This window comes from Dufourea novaeangliae, unplaced genomic scaffold (genome assembly GCF_001272555.1).
Source record: "Dufourea novaeangliae isolate 0120121106 unplaced genomic scaffold, ASM127255v1 scaffold246, whole genome shotgun sequence".
In the NCBI taxonomy this organism is placed as follows: Eukaryota; Metazoa; Arthropoda; class Insecta; order Hymenoptera; family Halictidae; genus Dufourea; species Dufourea novaeangliae.
In genome coordinates, this window is record NW_015374139.1 from 779816 (window position 1) to 796673 (window position 16858).

Sequence of the window (16858 nt, forward strand, 5' to 3'; positions counted from 1 at the left end):
CGTCCCGTCAGTCCCTCCACCCATCGTTCCCCGTCCTTGCGGAGAACGCGATATACGCGGAGCGTACGACGCGGTCATAAATCGCGGAACACCCGTAAATGCCATCCACTTCATTTTTCATGCTCTCCCCGTTGTCTCCGGGGAGGTGCACCGTGCGCGCAAATGGACGACCGAATGTCCTCGCGGTGGAGAATTAGAGGTGCGCTCTGCTCGTCTCCCCGGTCACGCTCGTCGATTTCCTCGCGGATATCGTCGCGGGTATCACTGATATTCCACGAGAGAATAAAACTTTCTTTCTGGCACGTACACGTACGCGTGTTATTATCAAAGAAAGTTACTTTTTTTTTTTTTAACTGTCTCCAACCAAGTCCGATCGGTATAAAGCAGCGAAAATGCCGTGAATCGATTGGTTGCCCTGAACGAAGAGGAATCCGTTGGCTTTTCCAGACTGCCAGGGTGGAGAAAACCTTTCCTTCGGGAGGACACGTACACGCGCAACTCGTAAAGCTTGCCGATCAAGGTTCGACTTGATCGCGCTGAATTTCTGAGTGTACTCGAGGGACACAGGTTTATAACCCTTTTGTTTTGGGTTTCGGTAGTACTGCACGGACGACACCGGTTGTCAACCAAATATTGAACCTTCTGACGAGAAGATTGAAAAGGGAAATAAATGTATATGTATAATGGATGAGTTTGTCGCTCTCACGGAGACATTGCTGTATATGGGAGACGCTAGACGACGCTATCTCGTTTCGATTAACCGAAGAATGAAAAAAAAGACCTCGGGGTCCATGGACAAAAGGCGCGCGTACGCGGATTAGAAGGGCGAACACGAGAAGAGACCTACAGGCGGCGTCGGCGATTCCGTGTGTGGCATTTACATGCATAATTGAGGCCGGCAGCTTCGTTACGAAGCCGCCGCCACTGCCACCACCACCTGCCTACGTACCACCGCCTCTACCTCGCCTGTTGATCGCGCTCCACGATTCCCTCGCGCGCCTCGCCCTACTAATTAGTATTTGAAATAACGCTCGAGCGTGCGAGCTGGTGGCTCCTTGTTTGCACGCCGTTCCTGGACATTGTACATCGCCCAATTATCTCGACTCGGTGCCGAGTTCAACTTGGTCCTTCGTTAGCCGGAGAGACGAAACAAGCTCCCGGGCACTCGATCGACTCTATCCTCTTTGCCTTGCTAAAAGTGGAACCGACGTTTCTCAAACATCTCACCCTCGTTCTTGACGCATCTTGAAACGTACGTGGAAATCAAGATTCCGAGAAAAGACGCTCTGATTATGGTCCCTACTGTTCTTTGTCCTAGATTCCTTTCGTAGTCGCGCAACGCAGAGACAAGACTTTTGGGCGCAATTAAGACAGATGCTGAGCTATGCGCGACGACGCTCAAAGGTGTCGCGACAAAACCGTGGGTGCACGAAGGCAGACGGGTCGAGTGGTATGCGTGGAGAAATTACGTCGCACCGTGACTGATAACATACCCCCTGTACACACGTCTATCTGTGCGCACACACATACGTACACATAGATACGTACGCGCTCGCGCATGCCAATGCCAGGCAATTTCCCAGACGACGCTGACGCCCGGTAATTAATGACTCTTCGCCAAGCCGCCGTCTTTCGTTTCTCGTCTCGCGGCGGAACTTGCGCTTCGAAGATGGCAGTCACGGCTTCTTATATCTACATGCTAACCCTTGTGTGGGCAACCGAAATGTTCACGGTTATTGTCTAATCGAAGTACACCAAACATCCGATTCTGACAGATTAAATAAAACATAAAAGAACTCTCAGTTTTCCCGTCGTATGCAATATACCAAGTATTGTTTCAGACAAGTACATACAAAATTGTGAAAGGAATTGTCCACGCAAGGGTTAAATGCTCGGCAGAAATTGCCTAACTTTGATCTTCGATCGAACCTCTTTCATCCTCTGAATGTGTTGAAAATCCCGGAACGAATCAATAATCGGTTCCCGGCTCTTTTATGCACGACACGGAAACGGAACGGCGCGAAATGGAACGGGTGGTAGGATAGAAAAGGATGGACGAGTAATCCGACGCAGAATATCTCCGTAATTAATGGCAGTTAAGTTGAGCAGTAGTGTGCCAGTAGTCACCTGTACCGGCCCGCGAGCCGAATTACGAGAGTTAGAGGGAACCCGTTCGAACAATACAGAAAGAGAGGAGACTTTTCGAGTGCGGCGTTTCACAGGTGAAGCGGATTTCACGCGAGGGATTTTACGGGCGAGCCCGGACCGGTTCGGGAACCAAGGAAAAGAGAAGCGCACGCCGTGCGCAGCAGCAGGCGCAAAATTTCGCAGCTGAAAAAGCAGAGATACGAGGAAAAGGGGCGTGGAGGGTTAAACCAACTAGAAAAACCGACGCGTCCCTTTGCGGAACCTTTATTATATCGTCCTCTACGAAGCAGCAGCAGCTCTCTCTCCCACCGTATTAAACGCTTGATGCTCGACGTTTCTTTGACGCCCGCCCCTGCACTTTTTTCCTTGTCATTTCGCGGTGGCAGAATATCCACCTGAACTTTTACACAGTTTCATATTTCAATATTAAAGAGACCCTGCTCGCGATTCTCAAACAAAATACACGCGATTCGAAATTGCGTGTATTTTGAAACACGTAGACCTATCTGTATTGTCGCGTCGTATTCTTGTTGGTTATCTCGAAGAATTTCACTTCGCGGCACCGAAATTACAGGTTCAATTTTCTCTCGCTCACCGATCCTCCTCGTGTACGCGGGAAAAGCTAAAGGAATGAAAATTTCCGCGCGGCGATACGCTCGGTGTCATTCTCATTTTCGCGTTACATCGCGGGAAAGGATCGTATAGCTGGATAAGGGTGTCAAAAGTGCCCTTGGACCGAATTGGATCTACGATACACTATTGGATAGCTTGTCAAAATAATCTATAAAATACATTGAACTTAAATATAAATTCAGCATCTTTTTTCGTGTTTTTGATTTTTCACAATTAAGATTTTCAACCACAAAATAGCAAAAAAACTTCTCACATAGTTCACGTACCATTAAATCGGGAAAATAGAGGAAAAACCGGTAATCCGAATTTTCCCTGTTACTACCCTCCTGGTTGAGATAGGGGGTTGAATCTTGGCATAATTTATTTTTTTTAATATGCTATCGAATGGTGTATCATAGATCCAAATCGGTTTAAGGGCTCTTTTCACCCCCTTATCCTTATCCTGCTGCTATACCCTTTCGACGAGTCGACCCCTTTTAACCGCGCTCCCCCCATCCACTGTTTGCCAAACTCTTTCATCGGAGACTGCTCTCGTAGAAACGAAGTAGTCGTTTTCTCGCGAAAAGTAGCGCAGTGTTCTTCCGCTTCAAACGCACCAAAGTCGGATCGAGATCAGCCATTTCCCCGGCGCAGCTCACGCACGTCGGATAAATACAATCGCGCATCAAGACGATTCCGACACATCGCTGGCAAAGAACCCACGAGGATACGCGAAAACAACACGATTATTTAATGGGATCTCGGGCGCGATGAACGGCTACAAAGTTCGTGACTCGGTTCCGCGATTCAAGTGGGTTACCCGGGGAGTATTCGGAGCTGGAATGTACAACTGATTAAGGGGGGGGGGCGGGGTGGACTAGTGCCCGGAGATTTTAATTAGGATAACCCCCCGGTGTCGGTGGCAGATTCTGAATTTTGCATTAACATCGAACGTCGTCCAAAGTTGTTCCGGTTCCTGTATCAAAAAGACGCTCCGAGGGAAAGATAAAGCCGACCAACATGGTAAAAACTGATGGCAGAAAATCACGTCGAGAGAAAAAAAACCGAATCAGGAGACTCTCGAGAAAAATCTGTTTGATTATAGTTGACTGAGATTCACGATTGGGAGGGGTGCTCCGTTTCACGTGCGCTCAGGCCGAATAAGTATGCAAATTACCCGCGACACCGGGTACGCGTTGCTCGTTGGTACACCTGTTTAAAGGGCCAATTACCACGGTGTTAACAAGCGACGTCGAGTGTTAAAGTAATTGCTGTTGCTGGGACGTGTGCTGCGAGACCGGTCGACGCGGGTTTAAGAGAATCCGAGACGAATATACTTTTTTCGTTCTCTCTCTCTCTCCTCTCTTGAACCATCTTCTCTCGAACAGCTTTCTTCGTAGACGGTCGTGACTCGGGAATTTTAGGAGCTGTTTAATCGATCGATCGCGGAGACGAGAGATGAAACGGATCTCGGCGACAGGGGACCGTCGAGGGAACCCGACAAGCTACTGTGTGCAACAGTGAAAAAAAAAAAAAAACTTTCTCTAATCTTTTCCCACGTAAACGAACCAACGCGTCCACGATAGCCAAAGTACCCAACGCGATCACCCAAGAGTCAATGAGCGACAGGCCATCCGCATTCGACTCCACATAAACGTGTGGTCAGCCATACTCTTCGCAAAAAAGAACCGTAGATAAACTTAACTGGTAAACGATATAATGCGGTGACACGACCGCAACAGGCGGTGACTTCTATCGGGGAACGTTGACGCCGAAGGGGATGGAGGAGGGCGGCCTTCCCTCCTCCCGGCAAAAATCGACGCATCGAACAACGCCGTGACGTTCGTTCGTTTGCCAAGCCAACTCTCGTTCCATTCGTTTGTTTTGGGTTTGCGGTGAAACATTCGGATAACCCTGGTTACCGCTAGTCAGTGGCAATCATTCCGAGCTGTTTGCGATCCGTAGTTTTGTCCACGCAAACAGCCTTCGCAGGACAAAACCGCGGCCCGCCATTGTGTTAAACAAATTTTTTCTACTTCATAGCATTTCAGAAGATAGCCACTTTTACGTAGATTAAGATTATCGTCGATTTTTCCCCCGATGAATACCACAACGTGAATCGTAAAAACATGGAATAACGTTGTTAATATAAAAGGTAATTTAACTAAAATATCAATGTGCTTTCTCGAAATGTGAACAAACATGTACGAAGAAGTACAAATTCCTTGGTCCACTAACTCTTAGTTCTAAAAATCGGTTAAAAATCACGCCACTCGGTAACTCTAATATTCTCTTATCTACAGTTTCCGATTTCTGCAAAGTAGCAATGGAACAAACATATGCCACTCATCTGGTACTCAGTGCCGAGACATCCTCTGGCATCTCGACGTCACTGCGTCCAAAAGCGTACAATTTTCGCGAATTTTATTCACAGCACCGACCTCCACGATAAAGATAAAATCGCGACACGAGCTGAAAGCGTGGGGGGCAGACTCGACGTGGCGGTAATAGAGAAAATTAACCCGGGCAAGGGGAAACGGACCGTTGGCGGTCAGACGGCTGGCGACCTGCACAACTATAAACTGCGTCGCGATAACGTTAGCTCTTGCTCGTGGCGGATTGTGCGCGCACGCCTCCTGTGTGTGGATTGCGCGCAATCATGGGGACTTTCCGGGGCTCGTGCGTCGGCTGCAACGCTCGCGATACGTCACGCGACGTAAATAATCGCAGATGCTGTTGGACGACGCGTAGAAACGTGGGTACGTGGTGTGTGCCGTGCCGTGGTCGTATAAACTGTGTGCGACGTGGGGTAGGTGGACCGACGCGAATAACTGCGATCGTTCGGACCAGAGCGAGCGTGGCTCCGAGCGAAAACCTAATTTTCGCTACTCGCCGCAACGCTGTCCCCTACCCCCTCCGCCGTTCGTCGAGGGGTTTAATTGAAACGTAACGCGAGAACGGGGCAAAAACTAGAGGCGAGAATTGAATTCGTGATCGGAGAATCAACTAAACTCCTAAACTCCGCATCTCTATTCGCTTCCTTCCATTCTTTCTCTAGCCTCCGAGTTTAGTCCCGAAACGGATTCAACTTCCCGTGGCTAACCTTGAACGGTTCTTTTTTCTTTTCCAGATAATTTTATTGTACAACGAATCGCGATACTAGCTGCTCTTCCCAGCGAGAATTGTCCGTCTGGGCGTTAACGGCACCGAGAAACGTCGGTGGAGAACAACTCGTATTAACATCCAAGACTTGCATCCTTGTCATTTTCATGGGTACAAACGAATGGCCGTAAATTGAACGGAAGCTGAGTTCTCTCGCCGGGTAGAAAGTTCGATTTCCTAGACGAGTCCAGGAACGAGAGAAGAAACATAGCCAAAGGGAGCACAGTCACCGAGGAAGAGTATCATTCCTCGTGTATTGCGTAACGTTTACGTCTTGCACGGTAGATAAAATCCCACGGTTGAAGAGGAGGACGAGAGCCATGGACGCGCAACCACTCTGATTTATTGCAAGTTTACGTTGTTACCTCGACGGGGGAACAATTACAGAATACCCGGGGCGAGAGAGACGGAACAACGGCGGACGATCTTCTGACGTGAAACGGGGGCGCAGTGATAAAAAAAATCGCGACAGACCTTTCGACTGTGGAACTCTTCAGATTTAATTGCTCTGTGTCGACGGCACAGTTTTTTGCGTACCTCGAATCTTACGGAGGTACCGATTAAAAAAAAAAAGAACAAATAGGGTAAACGTATCCATGAATAAACCACTTAAGAGATTTTGTAACTAATTAAGTGGAATTTAAATAGCGATAATATTACAATTCTGCCCATCTCTGGTGAAAATATATTATGTTAATAAAAAAGAACTTTGTATTCATTTTTCTTCGATATAAGTAGGTATCGATACTTTTGATGCGATACTAAGTAGATACCGATACTTTTTTTCGATACATGTTAGGAGTAAAAGTATCGATACCTTGAGGGCTCGGTTCATCACCATCCATAGCGCTCAAAGGGTTAAAACAGAAATTCCCCCGGCGGCGTATGGACGAGCAATGCGAAAACAAACAAAAAATGAAAGAAAAACAACATATCACGTTTCTGTATTTTAACGCTGGCGGTCCGAATGTTCCGAATGGCCCTGTGAAATCCGAGAATTAACGAAGCGCGTTGAAAAAACATTTGGTTCGCGGTCGCGCACGCGACGTCCAGTGCCATTGGCGCCTGGAAAAAAATAATTTTCCGTGTTGCAAATTTTTTTTGTCCTCGGTCCGGTCTGCCCACACCGATTTCTCGCCGAAACATCGTACACAACATCGAACAATAACGCTTTTTGGCCAGCAAAGGTTCGCCATAGAAATTTAATTCCGTCGATGATTCGTCGAAAGGCGCACGAGTGAAATTACTATTCCGATCTGGATCCGATCGCAGGGAATTCGCGAACGGACCAGCTAAGAAAACGAACGTATTCCCCTTCCCTCCACCCGTACGTCCATTCGTGGGATAAACGAGAGAAATGGGAACGTCTCCATCCGCGTTCCACGGCTGAGACGAACGGTTTTCTCATGGCAGAGATTTTCGCCGGCACAGGAAGCCGCTGCACGAGAAAATTTACGAGAACGGGCGTTACGCAATCACCGGGCCCCGTCCGCGACCTTACACAATAGAACCGTGATTGTCTCTTCTCGCCGACTTCCTATACACCGTGGGGTATTGTGCGAGGGAAACCTGTACGACTTAAAATGCTTCAACGTGAAAGTACCGAAGCAACGGTAACTAACGTGCGAGAGTCCCCAGAAATGTCGGAGACTCCATCGTTTTTTTTTTAAACAGTCGCTCGTCTCCATTTAATAAATAATCATTCTTCGGTGCTGCGCTATTAAAACGAGTACAGTAAAGGCTGCATAAGAGTTTAAAACTCGAGACCACTTTAAAAGTTTTACGGTGCACTGCGAATCGTTCCAACACCTCACTAATCATATTTTTTGTCCGAGCCTCGGAAACAAAAGGCAAGGGGGGGGGGGCAATAAATTTTGCACTTGACAGGTTCCATGTCCCCCTCCCCCCTCCAACGGAGAAGAAGTAGAACTCTCAGGAGAAACTTCCTATCCAACTCTCATAGAGCCTTTACTGTATTAACAAGTTCTTCAACATTAAAGGTCACCGAGCCGTTGGACGAAAGAACACGCGCGGAATTTTCGTGGTTTATCCGTGATTGGTGTGTCGCGAAAGGAGTGGCGAGATGAAAAGATACGAGAGTTCATAACAGAGAGGCAGGAGAGGGTTAAGCGCAAATATACGTTCGAGCTTTAATCTCTCGACCATGGCAGACGCAGGGGGTAGGAGGAAGCTGGTTGGAACCTCCATAATATGCACTTCTTTCTTCTTTTTAACTGTTTACCACCTCTCAGTATTTTTTAATTTAGCTCTCTTCGGACCACACTGCGAGGTTGCCGAATCTCGCTCGCTCGTATCTAGATGAATACTTTGCATCGATATTAAAATTCTTTCGGTGCGCTTTTCAGACTCCTCGTCGTGTCTGTGCCAACGGGTAAAAGCCAACCCACATACACACACAGACACGACTCATTCGGAGCCAAAATTCCGAATGACTCGATCGCTTTTTCTTTTTAACGAAACGTATAAAGATAAAACGGTCGATCGATGCCAAACAAAGGAGTTACAAAGAGCCGGCGCGATCGGTACAGGTTTCACGTTCGTTTCTGGTCAGTCGCCGTTTGAAGCTCCGATTGCTGGGCGGTTGTTTGCGCGGAAACCATCGTGCTTGTATACATATAACACAATGTCCACAGACCAGTAGCAGCGATACACGATCGAAGAAAACAAGGCCGGACCCATCAGTGGGATTATCGGTATCATTAACGGGGACGTGAACGTTAGCTGGCTAGCGGCGCGATAGAAAAGACAGAGGATCAGACGACTGAAAACCCAATGACTGTGCCCCGACTAAATCGACTCGATTCCGATTAGTCCGTGTGTCTGAATGAAATTTCGTTTCGACGATCGATCACAGAGGACACACACACACACACGTAAACGGAACTAAATAGTCGATTTAACCAGGCCTGTTATCGTTCGAGCGACGACCGGACGACCGTTCGACCGCTACAAAACACGCGGAACGTTCTGTTTCCGCTTCGAAATTGTCCCCTCCCCAACTGTGCAGCACCGCCCGTTCGCTTTTGCTCGCGCTGTGTCGTGCTTTTTTCGCGTAGCGAAAACAACACATGGTAATCGAGCAAATGAAAACTCGAGCGAACGAAGGAAAACAACGACGAGGACTGGAAGGGTAGGAGGTGGGAGGTGAGGGAAGCGAGACAGTGCCCGAGTGGATATGGTTCCATTCGATCGCGTTCGCGTCGCATCGGCCGCATTCCAACACGGGGGCCAGAATAGCAGCGAGTAGAAAAGCCGAAAAAAAGAGAGAGAGAGAGAGAGAGTACCGCTGTTTCGCTGCCATTTCCATGGAAATTGAGCACTTCGAGAGTCGGCAGCCTCTCCAACTGGCTTCGAGTTACTCGACAACTCGATTCGCGTTTTACTCGTGACGGGCTAGTTTGAGCTCCGGCAAAAAACCAGGCTAGAGAAAGAGAGAGAAAGAGAGATAGAAAAACTGCCGAGGAATTATTAGCGCGAGAGTAATAACGGGTAATGTTTCCATTGTTGAAATTTTCCGTTGTCCAGTGGTATCGGAGAATGTTCGATGATTTTTCCAGGGAATTTTACTAGACCGGAAAGATCGTTCCGGTGTTAACCAGAGATATTACTGAAAACCAGGTTGATCCGGCCGCGACGTAATGGAATCGCCGCAAACATATTCGTAGAACCGAATGGAATATCGATAGGATCTACACGCGTTTCCGGCCATTTAGAAAATGGCTGCGACGCGATATTCGCGCAAGAAAAATGGGCGCACTCGTTGAACGAGGGGCGGAAAAATGGTACGATGGAAATTTATTAAATTCTTTATTTTCATCACGCGCTACCCGTCTCGCTCGATGAACCGCGATTCCTTTGAAATTTCCAGTTAAACGTCATCGGTTGTCCGCAGGATTAATCGAGGACCTATAAGATACCGAATGATTCGCGGAAGTGGGCGGTTAATAGGAACTGGGAAGCTGGAATTTACCTCTGGAGTGAACTCCTCGAAGACAAACAACAATTGATTTACCGAGTGAAATTGCGGATAATGAGCTCAACAGTCTGTGTGTATACCCAGAAACAAATGGATTAATCGAGTGGTTGATCGGAAATCTTTAGTGTATATGTGTACAGTGGGTGATTAAATGATTATGAACACTTCGAAGTACCTCTCATTTCAATTTTGATCAAGAACAGAATTGAAAATACATGTATAATACCAACATACCAAAATATAGTTAAATTGTGTATCTATATGTTAAGAAAAAAACGAAAGTGTATGCTTCATTATTGTTGATGCCATAATATCACCGAAAATATAAAATATGTAATTCTCCATCTGTTTATAATAATTTCATCACCCACTTTATCTTCATGTACTCGGGATATCGTTCAGCAACGATACGTTTAAATATATTCGAAAAACCACTCGCGCTGCTCGTCGGTAATCGCTTTTGAACGACAATCGATCGGTTTTGGAAAACTCCCGACAGGAACGGTCTCCTTCATTTTTCAATATCGACGCTGTACCTCGAACCGGCTCTCGAGCCGTGCGTTATTGGCAGCAGTTTCTAGTCGATAACGAGCAAATAAATTAACCGTGACGATTAATTCAAGGGGGTCGTGCGGAAACTCACCGCGATCGTAACATTCTCGAAAAGTTTTCCGAAAACTGTTCCACAAGAGAAACCGTAGGATCTTCAGTTTTAAAATACCACGAAAAAATTCTGTCACTCGACTCTCGTGGACCCGCGCTGATTTCGAAGTGGTTTGCAGGTTTCACGCGACGTCCGTGTGGAATGCAATACGTTTCGTTCCTGGAAGTTGGAATTCCATCGCGAGTGTAACTTTTCGAAGCGTGCACGCCTCGCCGCTGACGAATTATAAAGGAAAACGTCGATGGAAAAACGAACCAACGCGTACGGTTGTGCGTCGAATCCTCCATCGAGAAACTTTACGACGCTACAAAACGGGGACACGGCGCAGGATTGAAAAAAAAACGCCGGATACACAGACGGTATGCGCGATTTAAGGACGAAAGACGCAAAAGGGTGTAGGGTATCGGTGAGACACGCGGATGGAATTCCAAGACAAGAAGATTATTCCCGAAGAAAACTGCATCGCCTCCGTCGCGTAACGTTATTGCTCTCCTGCTGCAAACATAAATTCTCCTCGGAGATATCAGCCGCGGGGAAACGTCGCCTTCGGCGCGCTATTTTCCACCCCCCCCCCTGCCCCGTCGAAGAAATATTCGCCCGTGATGGTTGTAAATCGGAACTAAGCGCTCGAATCAACGGTGTTCACCGAAGCGAATCTAGTGGCAAATTTCGGTGTCCGACGAACGACGCGTGGAAAAAAAAATTAAAATTGACGATCGGTTCGCGACTCGTTGTCATTAACGTCCCGATATAACTATGAATCACAGTCCGTTACAGGGTGAATTAATGGCTCCTATCTGGGAGCCTCGGCCATGCGTTTAAATTACGAAATTTCAACGTATCGACAGTGTACCCGTAATAACATGAAATAACGCGCGAACAAGAGCTCGATAAATAACACCCCGGCGGTAAATTGGTCCCGTTTTTCGAAAGGACCGAGCGGAGGGAGGGATGGAGAGTCGAAATAAAGGCGTAACGCGTCCGCCGCCGGAGGCTGAACAAGTTTTCGAAAGAGATTTCGAGTTGATTAGCAGGCACGATCCTAATTAAGTAAGTTAACGCGATTACCATACAGCCAACCGCAGCATCCGTAAGTCGGAAGCCGGTTCGTTAACCACTTTTCAAGTAACCCCCCGACCGACCGACCAACCTCTAGTCCAGACCCAGACGATTCTGCCAAACTCGAGGAGACCGACTAACCCGCCACATTTAGGAATAATGTTTGGGTTCGACGGAAAATTTCCGACCGTGCGGCCCAATGCAAAACACCCATTCCTATTTGTTTCTCTCGCGTAGGTACGCGACAACTTTTAACTGGGACACAGAGCACGGCGAAATTTCTCGAAACTTACACACTGTGCATCGGATGGAATTTTCGATAGAAACTATGTATTACGGACGACAGCGACATGTTGGAAAATCGTCGCGAAATGTTAGTCATCGGGACAGTGTATTCGTTGCTTTTGAGAACACACGCTTCATCCCCTTCGCGAGAAGAAGAGAGGAAGGGGAGGAATTCGCAAAACTTATATCACTGTACAACGAAACTGCAACGAAACCTGAGTGGAACGCAATGAGAATTCTCGTAATTCCACGGAGGTGGTGGCAGTCGCGGACTCTACAAAGATATTCGGAACGCGTTTCGACTGGTGGTGCACGGATCGCTCGTTAATTGCCTCGTAAATATTCTACTTTGTCTTTTCAGACGTACCGCAAGGTGTGATGGGGAGAGGGGGCTCGGCCCGAACTTTGAAATTGCTGTCAGTCGATCTTGCAATACACCTATATTAATTTCCCATGGAAATTTGCGACGAAGGCGTCGGTTGAAACGGCAATAATTTTGTAGATTAAACGGAACAGGTGAAAATTGCTCGACCCTCAAGACTGTTTGTTTTCAATTAATCGATCCACAACGTTTAACAAGATATTATACAATAGAAGCAGGAGGCTGAAAGTTAACAGTAGATCTACCAAAACAGTCAAAGTTGCGGGTTCATAAACTCCTATAAAAATGATTCAAATGTTATTACAGTACAATTCACGAGATTTTTCGTAACTTTTACTACAATATGTATAGAGGAAGAAATTATGAGTCTGTATAGTTCCGTAGAATTGACGTTTTTATCGATCTGACGGAAAAAAGTGTACATTAACCTCGTCAGGGACGAATTTATTAAGACCAGAAAGAATATTTTCTTTATTCTTCGGCAGCATTTAATTAAAATATATTTATGAATGTTAACGACAATCAATTCTTAGGACATTCTTTCTTATTGAGGAATTTCCTAATGAAAATGCAATTATAGTTTCGAAATAATGCTCGAATGAAAGAAAAACTAAACGTACTCATACGTGCCAATATCCCTCAAGAGGTTAATTGTCGGTAGCTCTAGTGTTAAATAGCATCATTAATAGTCATCTCTGTTGCGTGTTTAAATGCAACTGAGCAAAGAGAAACAGCCAAATAAGCAACGAAACGAAAAGTGGATAAAAAAGTAAAGGCGAGAGAAATAAAAGGGAAAATCTGCATTTGTACAAAAGCGTGCGTACAGTCTTACGGCTGTTAATATTAACGATCAAGTGTACAAAAGCTGACCTTGATATTATTCAACCGGATAGCTGAGGGTTTTTCATCAGCCGGTGTGCTGCCCGGCGTTTAATAATCCAGAACACAGTGTCGAATAAAGCGAGACTCGTAACCGTGTTACGGAAAGCTTTCAAACAAATCGACCAGGCAAATTGTTTTTTATGGTGGCGTGGACATGCGCGCCCTATATCTCGGTTCAGGCAAATTTGCGATCCGTCCATCGGTTCGATCTGTCGAAAAAACGAAGCGTTTTCCATGACCAACTAGAGGGGTAGTGGAAAAACAAAAATTTCGTTCCGCCTCACCAATTAACGTTCCTTCGGACGAAAATAAACGAGCGTCGCTTTAATCTCGAAACAAACACCGTAACGCGAACTCGTCCCTCGCTCGGGAAAGAATCCTCTTCCGCGCGCACCGAATCGAGAATAACAGAGACACGGATCACCGAGTCGCGATTGTGTTTCCAATTCGGGATAATTATCGTCGCCGAGAGGACCGAGTTACATTTCGATCGAGCAACCATTTCGTTGTACACCTACATACATTTTTGAAATCCAACAACTGAACAGAGGTCACGAAGACTCGTCTGTCTCATCTCGCGAACCAAAAACAGAGATATGTCAAGCACTATTTCAAACGTAAAATCAACGCGATATTTTATCAACACTATTATTATTCCCATTAATACATTGACTGCTAGGACGATGACCTAGGACCGGAGCCTTTAGATTACACGAACAAACATTCAATTCCTAAGCAGGAGCATTTAACATTTCGTGAGTGCAATTACTAGCATGATAATAATCAAAGTAACGAGTCTTTGAGTGAACGCATAAGTATAAGTATATACCTATATCGTTGATAACAAAGACAGAAACAAATATATTCTATATAATGATATTGTCACAGTAATAAATTCTGTGGCAGTCAACGTGTTAAAAAAGAACGTGCCTGTCCGTCTCTCAATGTTCGTCCTCGATGTCTACACAGTGTGTGGTACACGCGACAAAGCAGGCGAACGAGAACGGGGAAGCCAATTTCAATTCGAATCCGTAACGTAAAAGACAGCGACGAGCGAAAAGGAACAAGTGAAAAATCGGTTACTGGAGTTTCGAGGGTAGACAGGAGGACGATGATTTTCACCGTGGAATATGTGGTGGCGTAACACGCGTTTCGGTAACAACTCCATCGAACAGATAACGTCATCTGTCAATGACGTTGACGCATAGGTCGGGCCAACTCCAGGATTATTCGACGTTACACTATTAGGGCACACCGTACACTCTCCGCTCCGCGCGGAATTGCAAATCCACCGGCACCACGGGATAACGAACTTGACGAAATAATCCGCTCGTGTATAAGGTGTTGCGAAAAAATAAAAAAACAAAAGAACCGGAAAAAAACACAGCTAGTTTCAGTGTTCCGCGGGCGTTTGGATCGCCGCCAGAAACGCTTATTAGTCGCCCGGACTAGTTTCATTTTAATTTCATGTGTACTCTCTAACCCAGGGGGACCAACAGACCGTCTTTTAACGGTTCGCGAATTCTAAAAGGTTCCCTCGAAACGAGAAAGTTTGTTACGACCTCGCGCGGCGACTCGAACGAGCATAAAGTCCTGGCCGGGCCGATATTTATTAGATGGCGAACGAAAACGGTTATGGCTGGTTTACGAGTCGAATGCGTGGGGCATGGAAAATTCAGATCGTAAATGCGAAGGCTGCAAACAATAGTTATCGGGGTAACCGTTTCCATTGAACCGGCGAGCGCAGTAGGTAGTATACAGGGATAAAAGCCGATCGATCTTTACGGGAATCATCATCCGGTCTCGGTTCCCCATTCCCCGTGAATTGACCAGGCAATGGATATACCACGAGAGCACGCTGCGAGAAGATGCCCACAGAGAGGACTCTTTTTATTATTTCAAAAAGTATCGACGTCTTTATGCGTCGACGCGGCTGTTTCGCTTGAATCCGAGTCGAGTTCCTTGTTCCAGCGATCGAATTGCTCGCTGAATCATTAAACGACGCAAATGAATGGGCGAATCGAGAGGCCAATATTACTACGGGGATCGATTAGACGAATAGAAATTGGTATAAAGCAGAAAGTGATTCCTTCCAAAAATAAATAAAAGAAGGAAATATTGAAAACAGATAGGTCTGTTTAATATCTGTTTGTATAGTCTGTTTACCTTTCAATGTTACTCTCGTTCGAGTTATCGACGAATAGCGATGTAATGGAATTTCGTGGGCGGGGAAACACGAAAAAAAAAACAAGAATAATTTTCAGCGTCGCGAAACAGCGGATCCGGTCTCGACGAATCAAGAGAAATTGTTACTGGGACTTACCGTTCGCCTGAGGACAGTCCTAATGGTCTCGACTTCCTGCCTTGTTGGCCACCGTGCATAGACGACCCCGCTGAGCAGCACGAGAAAAACAGTGATCCAGATCGTCCATGCCAGGACGTTCCGCGTCCTGGCAAGAAGCTTCTGGGCGGTCCTCGTGGAGATCACTTCTTGCGGCGGTATCTCGAGCTTCTGGGCTTTCCGAAGAATATCCTGAAGTCGTCTCTTAGCCTGCTCCACATCCGGCACCCCCATTTTCTTTATTTTTATCGCGCCTTCTGCCCCTCCTCCTCCACCCCGTTCGTCGATCCCTGCCCTCCTCCAGCCCTGACCTCGCAACGATCGTGTCCTCGTTGCCGGTACTTGTTCAGGATAGAGACATTAAGAGAAGCAAGCCTGTGGTAACGTCCCCTCGTTCAGGCTCGTCATCGTCCTCGTGGAAACGCCCGTTACGTCGCGATTCGTGTCTGGAAAATTCAACAGTTTTTCTCTTAACAATCTCTCCGATGTCAGTCTCGCGTGTCCTTCGCAGGGAACACTTCTCGTCGTCTAACTTGAAACTACATAATCGCCGCTAATAATACCACGGTAAGTACGCGCGTGTGCACAGTTTACCGGGGAAAGATTCGAAGAACACCCCGTAGAACGGATGTGGGTGGGGATTATCGAGGTTAGAGGGCGAGTGATCCGACGTTAAACGAGTCGACACTTAATTCCGTCCGAGGAAGTTCGTACTAGCGCCCCTCCCCTCTAATCGATTCTGAAATTATTCCCGGCGCACCGCGGTAATTACCTAATAATTCCGGGATCGATCCACCGACAGAAACGATGCAGCACGCTGCGGGGCACAGAGGCGGGACGAGTAGTCGTCGGTGGTAGAGAGAGAGAGACAGAGAGAGTCGATCATCCCCTAATTTGTTCCCCCGCCCGCGAAACTTCGACCTACTTCGGAGCCCGAGGCTGGATTACAAAAGGTTCGTTCGCGCGACAGACGCGCAAGGCACCGTCTCAACCCCCGGGCTAATTATTCTCCCCGCCGGATTCGACAGTCCGATTTTTAATTATCGACGTATCGGTTCCGCCGCCGTCGGTGCACTCGTTTGCCGGTGAGAACGGTGAGATAGTCGTCGGAGTCATTCGCACGATCGACCCACATTTTCCTCGACAGCGATTCAGAGAATATTTCGTCGTCGTCGAGGAAAATGGTGCTCTCTTCATAAAGTTCTGTCGTTCACGCGGAACCAATACAACCTTGTGTCGTTCTCGAGGCGTTATCGTCGCGAAAGAATCGCTACTTTCCACTGCTGGAAAACGGAGCCCGATTGTCGTTAAACGGGACGCGATAAA

At 46.9% G+C, this 16858-nt stretch overlaps 1 protein-coding gene across 1 annotated transcript in view; it reads right to left on the reverse strand.

Moving 5' to 3' along the window:
- Positions 1-15766, reverse strand: part of LOC107191394 — a 68537-nt gene extending 52771 nt beyond the window's left edge. Inside the window, exon 1 of the mRNA XM_015580422.1 lies at positions 15515-15766. Coding sequence (XP_015435908.1) covers positions 15515-15766 — 252 coding nt within the window. The remainder of the gene's footprint in view (positions 1-15514) is intronic.
- Positions 15767-16858: the final 1092 nt, after the last annotated feature.